The 12,204-nt window shown below is 37.5% G+C and overlaps 1 protein-coding gene across 4 annotated transcripts in view; it reads right to left on the bottom strand.

The window, feature by feature from the left end:
• The window catches only part of MRTFA (myocardin related transcription factor A), a 171,815-nt gene that overhangs the window by 46,516 nt on the left and 113,095 nt on the right, over nt 1-12,204 (bottom strand). For all 4 annotated transcript variants that reach the window (XM_060245412.1, XM_060245410.1, XM_060245409.1 and 1 more), the window contains one exon: nt 958-1,023. In XM_060245412.1, coding sequence (XP_060101395.1) covers nt 958-964 — 7 coding nt within the window. In that variant the 5' untranslated portion in view covers nt 965-1,023. The remainder of the gene's footprint in view (nt 1-957; nt 1,024-12,204) is intronic.

Below are 12,204 nucleotides of genomic sequence, written 5' to 3'. Positions count from 1 at the left end.
CTCAGAATCAATACACTTCAGAATGAAACTGAGACTACTCAGCCCATGTGTAAGTGACCATGCAAGGGACTGCACAGAAAAGGAAACCGTTACTAGGCTACAGCCTGTGTGAAGGCTTCGGGGGAAATGAAGACAATGCCAAAATGATTCGCATGTGCTTATGTTATAGTGGCTGATGCAGGTGACACATTTAGGCCTACTTCTATCACAACTGTTCATTTCTATGAAAACAGGTTTTCAACAGGAAGCTGACAGTGCAATGTTAAACAGAGTTATGCCCTTCTAAGCCCAGAGACTCCCATGGACTTAGGGGAGTGGAACTACTTAGGGTTGCCCTTAGAGAGTGAAAGAAACTGTTTAAATAAACAGAGCGGGAAAGATTCATATAGTCCTGTGTATATTCATTTTATCACCCAGGTTATCCATCAACAGCTATAAGACTTGTCACCATTCAATAAAACCCACCATCTACAGGTTTTTGCTTTGGTGCAGTTCTACAACATTACAAATCGAAGGCTGATTTTTGGGAGTGGACACTTTGCCAGTCAAACATTCACAAAGCATATGTGTATTTGTACTCCAAGCTCAAGAATGACAATGAGAGTGCTTGAGGCAGGAAGTCTGCTAGGAAAGTGATTACCACACACACAGTGTTTCAAACATTTCTATCATGGCAACATCCTCCCTTAAGACTTCTTAGTCTCAAGACAGAAACGAAGCTATTTCTTACTTTGGGCAGCAGCTAACTTCCACAAGGCAGATGCTATTGTGATGGTTCTTCTTGAAACGAAGTAACTTTATTTGCACAGGGCTCCCACATTCTAAACATGGGTCTTAAGAAGCAGAATAGATTTTGCAAGGACAGACATTTTGAAATAGACACAAAGCTACTTTTCTCTCTGAATAAAAGTACAGTGTATTTACATGGGAAGGAAAATTTAAATAAGTTATACTTACGAGGCATGATCCCTTGACTAACCAACTCCTCCCGTGTCCGTCGCTGCTGGAGCTTCAACTGCAGAACTGTGAGGAGGCAGACAAAAAAATAAGTTGAGAGCAGGTTACTGTAATGTGCCACATTACAGAGCACATTTTACTGTTCAATTTATTTTCTTCTAGCTGCAGAACATTAGAAAGGACCGAAGTCCTGTCATCCCCACCCAATTCTAACTCTTGCAATTGCAGAAGTAGCCTCAGGCACCAAGGTTTCCGTAGTCTGCTGCAGACACCAGAGAGAGGAAGTTGAGAAGAGTTTTAATAGGTTGATAAAAATCCACAAAGTATGAAAACGGCCTGTTGCTCAAGATGTTCTATAGCACCAAGCCCCTTTGTAAATCATGCAAGTTTTAAAAAGAAAGGGCCCAGTAACTGACACCATTCTAAGGGGTATTATCAGAACTCCACATTCACAGAGTATTTGCTATCATTTAATGCTAGAAGTTATTATTAAGCATAAAACATGATTTACCCTACCCCTTAGAAGGCTGCAATAATACTACTGTCAAACATTAAAGGAGACCCCATTTCAACAGTCTGTGGAACAGATCTGGTATTCATAGTCAGGACATTCTGACTATACAATTACTGAACACCCTGAGGAATCCCTCACAAATCCCTGTCCCTTATAACTATTTCAACTTGCATTAAAATTTGATGAACATTAGATGCTGCTGTAGCTGGTTGGAAGTGTCTCACACCTACTCTAGCTGAAGCAACTTGGTTTTGGACTAGATCTTGTTTTAAACACTGTCTTTGTAAACTCCACACCTTGTACTGGGTATATTTCGAAGCCTAATGGATCTGAGGAAGTGAGCTCTGACTCATAAAAGCTTATGCTGAAATTTATTTTGCTAGGCTTTAAGAAGCTATTGGATTTTTGTAATTCTGGAGGCAGTCTGAACTTTTGAGATTCTTTATTATCTTCTTGAGGAATTTTAGGCTTATTCAGTATTTTCTGATTGGAATGTATTGGAGCTAAGAGATCAACATTCCGTTTTCTTAGGGCTGTCATTCTAACTTTCACTACTTATTCCAACTAACTAAATAACTTTGATGGTGAACATAAGGGACTCCAATAATTCCTGGCATTTCTCACAGAAATTGCTTGTTTTTCATCTTGTTTTTATTTTATATGCAGGAAATATGGCACTGGTTTCCATCAACTTCTCAAGGATATTGTGGGATTTTGTGTTAAGAGAGGGGAAAGCACTATTAACTACTCCCAAGCCACAACTGTGGGGGATAGGATGATAACACAGATATAGAACTGTTAAGATTTTCAAGTATCTTTGTGCTGCATCCAATTTCATGAAGCACATTCTGGAGAAGCCTTTTGTGAGTCAACAAGGTTGTCAGGACTACTAATGCTATTATGAATTTTGCAAGACCTAAAGGAGCCAACCCACCTCCTTTGGCTATAAAGATATCTGCAGCCAAAATACTTACACAAATTATTCATAGTAAGGAAAAATTGAGACTGGGAAATCTTAAGTTATAGTTCAACATTTTACAGATCTAGGTTATACTTACCTCATTCTACCCATATTTTATTTCTTTTAAATCTTGAATGTTTAGTTTTTTTTAAATTCTTCACTGGCCATGGCCAATGCATTATCAAACAGTGGAGCAGAAAGCCAATGCTGCTGGTAAATATTGGAAGAGTGCCCTATATAAATCCTCTAGACTAGTATTTTTGGCAGTTTCTAAGCAGAATGTGTAACTTAAGGAAACTTATGGAAATGTATCTTCTTCCTGATAGAGAGAGAGCATGTAACTCACAATATAACTCTACACTTGCAACACAAAAGATTAAAAATAAATTCACAAAATATGGGGTCAGATGGTCATCCTATGGCTTTACTCAAATAAGCGTGCTTATTTGCAAACTTGCAAGCTCTTCTCTTCGACCACAGAAACCAAGAGCAGGGAAAGAGAGACTCCACTGGAAGGAGGGGTGGAATTAAAGAGGGCAGCATAGGGTTGGTTCCCCCTTAGTTTCACAGCTCTTGTAGGAGCTGTATTTACTAATCTTGGTGTCAAATGTGAAAATACAACAAACAAACATCAGAATGATAATAATTCTGGGTTAGAAACTGGGTTAGAAACTGAAGTAAAAGATATCCCATGTATGTCCTTGAAACTTCATGTTTCTTTCTATGCAGAAAAAGCACAAAATATACCATGAAACTGCATTATGCCAGTAGTCATTAATATGATATTCATCCTAATTTTGTGAAGTTTATGTAAATTATGCCATGGGTATGTGCATATAAAAGGCACTGGTAAAGTCAACTGCATCCTTTAACGCCAATTATATTGTAACAAGATGAATCACTTTGTTCAATCATTCCATCTAAAAAGGTTTGGGCTGTTGTGGCCACAGAAGATTAGGTGGCACTCACTGAACTAATTTATCTAGATTTTTAACTAACAGTGTTCCCTCTAAGCTGTGAGCTAGCTCACAATTTTTTAGCCTCCAGCTCACACATTTTTGTCTTAGCTTAGGAAAAATGGCTCCAGAACAAACGATTTTATGCAGTTGCTCACAACTTTAATGCCAGTAGCTCACAAAGTAGAATTTTTGCTCACAAGATTCCACAGCTTAAAGAGAACATTGTTAACCACCCCAAAGAACTCAGGATGGCTCCTTTTTCTCCTTTTACCCACACAACAGTGCCAAAACTGTTCCTGAGTAAAATAAATGAAACTAACAGTATTTTACTGCTCCCTGCAGCAAAATCTCCAGAAGATACATGCATGGTAAAACTCTCTGTTATAGTATATAGAAGTGTGATGTACAGAAGTTTGGAGACCTGGGCAAAGTGAGACAAAGAATGAATTGTGGCTGGTCTGGCAGAGATGCATATCTATCCCAGAGGCAAAAAAGGCACCTGCTGCTGGGTATCTAGCAGGAGGGGAGGGAAAGGGGTAGTCATTGTTGGGGACAGAGCTGCATCTCCAACATGATGTCATCATGTTGAGGACACCCCCCCCCCTCCAAGTCCCCCACTGGGGAGGAGGGTCTGAGCTGGAAATCCTATCCCAGCCCACTGTGCCCATGTAAGTAGTTATATTCATCTTCTGTCCCTTTTTTATTTAGAAAACCCTGAGTGTTCATCACTCAGGGGCAAAAGGATTAAGTTAGGTGTATGGCAACTCTCAGATAAGACAGGCTATTTGTTTAGCTGGATTAAAGGCATGTACACATTGACAGAGAGAGGCAGAAGTGGCATGTCAGATTCTGCCTATCTCTAAGCAACACTTCTTGAAAGTGTGGAGCTGTTGTATCAGGGCAACCAATACCCACATGTCTTTAGGGAGGGTGGAGATGTAGGGTATCCAATTTGTTTTTCCCCCATCTGAAAATCTCCTGAAAGCTCATATCCCGCAACTCTTGGTTTCTAAGGAGCTGCTGGACAAATCTATCTGCACCCTGAATGTGTAGGATACTTGTCCAGAAAAGTCAAAACCAGCTGAGTACCATTTGAAACAGAAGAATCAACTCTTAATTGTTGATCAATTGTTTCTAACATCATCTTAAAACATGACTGGCAACTATTGCATGTGTAGTTCAAACTGGAAGCACTTTTTTCAGATTCTTTTTTTAAGGATAGCAACATCATGTCTACACACAACTGCCAAAATTTTTCTTTCTACAGAAAATCATCTTTTTCAATTGCTCATCAGTGAAGAAGAGTTCAATCCTTGTCCACTTTCAAGAGAAAAATTGCTGTATGGACCATTTCTCTTCCCTTCTTTAGAACAGTAACATCTGAGCATTCTTTAAAAAAGAACACTGTTTTGTTCAAAATCTGAAGAAATACAACCTTATGCCTGCATCTATATCAAGGGTGGCCAAACTGTGGCTTGGGAGCCACATGTGGTTCTTTCAGTCACATGTATGGCTCCCAAAGCCCCCACTATCCCATCAGCTGGCTTGGAGCAGGTATTTGCCTCTTTTAAATCACTTCACCAAGCCAGCTGGTAGCTTGGAGAATGCATTTAAAGTTGCTTTCTTTTTACCTCCACCTCCCCTATTTATTTGCCTGCCTGCCTTCCTTCCCTCCCTCCCTCCAACATCTGATGTTCATGTCTTGTGGCTCTCAAACATCTGACATTTATTCGATGTGGCTCTTAGGTTAAGCAAGGTTGGCCACCACTAATGTTCCCTCTAAGCTACAGTCTTGTGAGTAAAAATTCTACTTTGTGAGCTACTGGTATTAAAGTTGTGAGCTACTGGCATTAAAGTTGGCGTAGATTATTGTGCTTTGGGGTCATCTTTCCTGAACTAAGAAAAAAAATGTGTGAGCGGGAGGCTAAAAATCTGTGAGCTAGCTCAAGCTAACTCAGCTTAGAGGGAACATTGATGTACATAAGTCACTCTTTCTTAAGAAGCAGCAGTTCTAATAATAAAAATAATTGTTTTAGGGATAGTGGCACTTAGTGATGAATTATTTGCTGAATAAACCTGAGAGAGGAAGTATTCATCCCTACTTTGAAGTTAGGCAGTGGTACATTCACTCCTATGGAGACCTACTCCGGGCCCCAGTGGAATTTAATAATTACCACCCAGACTCAAATATATCATCTTGAACAAGGTAACTGAACAGGTAGTGGCTGGGCAATTTAAGTGCTTGTCAATGTTCGAAATATTTTATGGATTGTATCATTTTTATTGATTTTAACTACAAAGAGAAAAGGCACAAGCGTAGATACATTAAAGAGGGGAAGGGGTGGGTAAAAAGTGGGAAAAGCAGAAACAAAGAGAAATGCAAATATGTCAGTTACAATTCTACCTCCAAGTAAAATACCCAATTCTTTCTACCTGCAAGTATGAGGTTCTCCCCATATATTTTACCATCTTTATCTTTCATTATAGATTCTTTACTAAACTATTACTTAAAATACAAGTTTAACCAATTCTTCTTCAGCACATATAAGTATAAAAGAGTCAGAGCCATCTCAACACAGAACTGGCTGGCTAAGCTTAACCATATTGAAAGCACAGACTAATTTGTTAGTTTAACAATATCATTAAAATAAGCATATGAAACAAATATCTATCCTTCTAACTAACTTAATTCAAACAAAAAGAAAGAGGAGAAAAATCCAATTTAAAATGTCATAGAACATAGGGAGAAAAATAAAAATAAACTAAAGATAAGACATAATAGTTTATCTGTCTAGACAGTTTCTCCAAACAAACATACTAAGAGCAGATCTACCAGATTACTAAATAATTGTGCTGTCTGCCTTCTTAACAAGAGATCCAAATTAACTATTTATATAACATTTTTGCCAAACTTTTCAATTCTTAAGATCTCACTTGACCTTTTAAAATCACATATCAGGGAGGGGCGGAGCATCGCAGGAAAATGGCGGACGCAAAATAAGAAAGCTCTGATAGCCTCCTTCCCCATTTAGTACAAATACTGAACAACACAGACTCCGATGTCATCCAGGACGAAGGGTAAAGCTGCTCGTCAGAAACAGAAACAGATTTCAGAAAGAAAAGCTCCAGTTTCTGCCTTTTTTACGCCAGAGGGTTTGTCAAAGGTTGGTGGCCCGAATATGCGCTCCCCGATTACCTTCAAAATGGCGCCCAGCCCTGTAACATCTCAGCCCAGCACTCCTGCTACTCCTATACAAGAGGAGGATGGCCTGATTAGCCGTAAAGACCTAGATCTTCTCCGTTTGGACATCCATAAATATTTTAATGACTCTATCACAGAGCATATTCGGCCCCTAAAAGAGCAGGTTAAGGAGATGAAGACATTGCTACTACAGCTAAAATAGCAGAAAGATCGGCAGGATTGGGGCTGGCCCTTAAAGGGGAAATTACCAATGTCATAGAAAATGAAAATAAAATGCAAGACAGATTACTAGTCTTGGAAAACAAATGGCGGGCCTTAAATCTAAAACTTCGCGGATTTGAAGAGGGGGAAGAAGATAAAGGTGACTTATTATTATTTGTTTCGGAACGGCTACAAACAAAACTGTCGCTAACAGGCAATATGGCAACGAACATTGTAAGAGTGCAACGTCTGTGCCCCCTAGCATCAGCGCGTCGTAATTTCCCGAGGGATATTCTAGTACAGTTCTCTAATTCAAGGATAAAAGATATGATTTTACAAAAGGCAGGACATGGTAACGAGCTGACGCACAATGGAAAACGGATTTTAATTTTGCTCCCGAGATGCTAGGAAAAAGGAAGCATTTGAAAATCATAACTAACAAGCTTCATGCAAGTAATCTGCGGTTCACATGAAGCCCGTCCTCTGACATTTTACTCTATAAAAATGGCGTCCTGTATAAAGTCCATGATGCGCAGACGGGAATGGCTTTAATGAACACTCTCTCTTTGAAAATTGTGCCGGAAGAGGAGGAAGAACTGCGGAAGCTTTTCCCAACTTCTGAAAACCGAACCACTGCTAAAGACGAAGCTTCATAGGAACTTAATAGTTTTATTAAATTTAATTAAGAGAGGTTTTATACATTAACAGTTGCCTTAATTGCGGCAATTTATTGTGTTAGTAACACTAAGTTTCTAAGTGTTATATATTCAATGTTCAATAACTAGAATGTGATTTTAATATTAAGGGGGAAAATAGAATGTTAACTACAGTCATTGTTTTTCTGAAGCTCTAATGCTCCTGTCTCTCCTTTAAGTTTCAGATCCCTAGCTGGCTAAGTTTTGCTAGACATCAAGAAGGGATAAATATCACTCTGCCACTAGTATCAAATATATCTATATTATTTTATGCTGATTTTTTTTCTTTACTATTTGTCACTACAAAATACCAAATGAAAGGGTGATAAATGTACTGCTTAAAGACTTATGAGTTTTAAATGACGTTTATAATAATGAAATCAAGGTTAATTCATACATCAATTAATTCACTTCTGATTCTTAATTTTGGGTTATACTAATTAAGGTTTAAAATCAATTAACTCTTATTTATAAAATATCAAAACAAATTTATTTACCTTCATTTCTTATAGGTGATTTGCTAGCTAGAGACCTCTGATTTTTAAAATAAGTTTATACTAATGAAATCTTTGTTAAATTGTAAATCAATTTTAGGACTTTGATTTTTAATATTGGACTGTACTGATGACTGTTTAAAATGAAGATTTTTTCTTTTGTAAAATATCAATTCAAATTCATTTATTGAATATCTAACATAGGCTATTAGTCAAGAAAATCTCTACAATATTTGAATAGCTAAAAATTCACTGAATTTCCCTAACTGAGAGTCTAAAACTATATACATGATAGTAGTGGAGAAGGTTTGTTGCCGTTTCTAACACTTTTTGTTCTGTCCAGTGGAGAGACAGTTAACACTTAGCTTTAGGGTGAAGACTGTATTTGCTCTATATAATCTTAATCTTTTTAGTTAAGACTTCTATTGCTGTTCTTGCTAGCATGATATATCTTGTTGTTTGAGAGTTGTGATATAAAAGCTTTTATAGCCTTAATAGATTTTCTACAGTTATAGATAAGACATCAAAACTAAAGTTTGAAAATATGTTGTGAACTTAATGCAAAATGCTGTTAGTTATTGTTTTAAAATGCAGTAATTGTCAGTAAGCTTTAAACATAATAAGGAGTTTGTTATCAATCAGTTACAATGGGGAAGGAGGATGGTTACGTGACTATTCTCATTGGTTGTATTTTTCACCCTCTCAGGAGAAGTTTTAACAGTTTCTGTGAAGGGAGGCCTAAAGGTATTTTCCCTAGCTTCCTTGTAATAAGGAAGCCTTGAAACTATACCCTAGTTAGGGTAATAAGCAAACTTGCTTAACCTAGGTTTTTTTATATAGTTATTTTGAAAAAAAAATTTCTTCTTTGTCTTTTTGAGTGTTCGATCAATTAGTAATATTTAATTTGGCTCAGCCTAATCACGATTCTCAAGCATCTTCTGAAGCCTACTAAAATCTAGTACCTGACTTTACAATGTCTCAAAACTTAAAAATTCTTACTTGGAACTGCAGGGGTTTTAAAAACCCTATTAAACGTGCACAAATTTCAATTTTTTTAGTTAAAGAACGATTCCATGTGGTTTGTCTTCAAGAAACCCATGTTAAAAAGCATGGGTTTTCTTCCTTTTTACGTTCCAAATGGTTTAATCAAGTCTTTCAAGTCACAGGATCTTCAAAGGCAAGAGACGTGGCAATTCTTGTTTCCAAATCCACATCTTTTATTTCTCAAGACATGAAATCAGACTCTAAAGGTCGGTATGTTTTTGTTAAGGGCATCCTAAATAGAAATCAACTAACAATTGCTTCTATGTATACCCCAAACAGTGGCCAACTGCAATTTCTGAATGAAACCTTCTCTGAGCTGATGGAATTCAGGCAAGGGGAGATCATCATAGGTGGAGACCTCAACTACATAGTAGATCCAGTCTTTGATAAGTCAAACCATAAAGAGGTAAAAACCCATACTCCTAAAAAGACAGGTTTACATGATCTTTTACAATCCTTTAACTTGGTAGACTTCTGGAGGACGTTAAATCAGGGAGCACGGGATTACACTTATTTTTCGCATGTTCACAATTCCTACTCCAGAATTGATTATATGTTAACCTCCCCAACTCTTTTAAAATATGTACACAGTGCCAACATTGGCTCCAGAACAATCTCATGGGTGATTGACGATTTGGCAATTCAAGAATCAGACAATAAAGGCCCAACCTGGACTCTAAATAAGTTGCTCTTATCAAAAGCGAGCATTTGTGATGACATAAATAAGCAGATACAGGATTATTTCCTACATAATAATGACTGTGGTGTATCTCAGCATATGGTCTGGGATGTATTTAAAGCAGTACTCAGAGGAAACCTCATCTCAATAGCTGCAGCATGTCATAAAAATAGATGCAAAGCAGTGATGAAGCAAAAAAACAAAAATTGCTGAACTAAAGAAAAGGCATATGAAATATGGGGAGGGAACCTTTTTAAAGCTTTCAATAGAGAGAAACAAGTTAGAACTGATTGAAACTTCGGATATACAAAAAAGTTGTTATATCTGAAACAGAAATTTGTCACTAAAACTACGAAATCACTTAGGCTATTGAAGTTCAGACTTCAACAAAGATGTGCAAACTCGCTGATTCACTCCATACGTGACTATACGGCACTATACATATTACGTACATTACACACTATACATATTACGTACATATACACTAGACAGTCCATACGGCACTATACATATAACACCACAGGAAATTTCTAAAGTCTTTCAGGAGTACTCCTTCTCCTTATATAAATCATCCATAGAAAGAGACTTGGACTTTAAGGAGTATTTAAGGAATGCTAAATTTGACAGGAAACTGTCTAAAGACGATACTGAGTTTATGGACAGACCTATTTCGGAATCGAAAATCTTAGAGGCATTATCTTCAATCAAAAACAATAAAGCAACGGGGAAAGACGGATTCCCCATTGAGTTCTACAAAAAATTTAGATGTAGTTTATTAAATCCTCTCACAAAAACTTGTAATTTGGCAATGGAACAAGTTGTCCTTCCTGACTCGTGGAAAGACTCTAAAATGACTGTATTATATAGAGAAGGTCTCTAGATTCTCCTTGAGTTTCCCAAGTTTCTCCTAATGCTTAGCTCTACCCTTTGTCATGGCCTGCATTCTGCTCCATGTCTAGAAGAAGTTTGTGTTTCAATTATGGAATACCACTAGAAAAGCATGTGAAATCCTGGTTTTGCTACAGGTATTTTTTAATCCTGTGCACTCTTCAGAATCTGCCCAAGGCAACCAAAATCGTAACAATAAAAATACAACTCAAACCCAAATAATAACAATTAACAAGTGGAGAAATATCCTACTGAACAGCTCCTCAACTTCCTTCTCCCTAAACTTCTCTGACCTCATCATACCGCAAGAAACAATTAATTTTCATCCACAAGTGCTCCCACAGCTTTTTCACAACAAAGGAATGTATTTGGTACAGGTTTGTCAGACACTTGAGAAAGACGACACAAAACAGCCTAACGTTTGGGGGAAATACCTTACATTTCAGCTTGCTTGTTTTAAAATTTCTTCTTACAATATAATTTGCCAGTACTACAGCCAGAATGAGAACAAATCTCTGAAACATTGTATACTGCTTAATACCATGCACCAGATGTTTCAGCATGTTCTTGCCAGATACTCCACAAACTCAGATCCACTGCTGAATGTGCATCAGTGCCCATTAACAAATAAGTTTTTGCCTTGTAAATGAAACATGATGCCATTTTGGAATAACTTCAGAGAATAACACTTTAATCCGTTGATGGCTGAGGGGGAATGTGAACTGTCTATGCACTCTGGCAGTCTGTGCTGTTCATAAGCATATAAGTGAAGCAGACTGTAAAGGACACCTAAACTAAAGGGATTATATGGCTGCATATTCCATCTCGGGGAAGAAACCCAGTAATAACTGATGATACAATGAGGCACCAACAGGCATAAGAAAAAAAGCCGAGATAAATTTCAACTTTCCACTGTATCATAAAGTACTACTATGATGCCTGCAAAGTCTTTTTAAACTGAAAATTTAGCCACATGAAGAGTTCTGTGGAACCTAAAAGCTTCCTTACCACAGTTGCTTACATTCCTTACTACACTGCTGTCTCTGGGCATTCTAATGGACAAACATAACTATCCACAATTTTTAAAATGTAATCCTCTTCTTTATAGCTTTCTTAGCAGCCACAATGAAGATAGGGGGGTCATTTGTCAGTTCAATCTAAAATTAGCTGAGGAAAAGAAACCCATATTCATATCCTGTAATGCAGTAACACTAAGAAGACTGTGGTAGCTTCCTTCACATTTGAAAAAGCAGGACTGCAAATTCAAATGCTAAACATAAAAGGAGACTTCTTTATCAACATTTTAAGGAAGTATTCCTCTCCACCTCTAGACAGCTTCACTGCAAACCATACATCCTATGACTGCATTATTGGGTTCCCAGGAATCCTTAAAAGAAGAAAAACATTTTTTACCCATGAAACATTTCAAAGAGGAGTGTTTGAGTGAACTGGCCATTATATGCATTCTAGCAGTATCCATGAAGAACAACAAGACTACCCAAAAGCATCAGGGGTGGGGGGAACCCCTTCTCAAAGACCAGATTAGGCAGGCACCTCACAGACTAATGTTCAGTAAATCAAGTTTTCTATAGAATACACCCACCCAGTAT

The sequence above is a fragment of the Heteronotia binoei genome, chromosome 8 (assembly GCF_032191835.1).
Source record: "Heteronotia binoei isolate CCM8104 ecotype False Entrance Well chromosome 8, APGP_CSIRO_Hbin_v1, whole genome shotgun sequence".
In the NCBI taxonomy this organism is placed as follows: domain Eukaryota; kingdom Metazoa; phylum Chordata; class Lepidosauria; order Squamata; family Gekkonidae; genus Heteronotia; species Heteronotia binoei.
The sequence above is the reverse complement of the archived record's forward strand: the minus strand, read 5'-3'. Positions and strand labels throughout refer to the sequence as shown.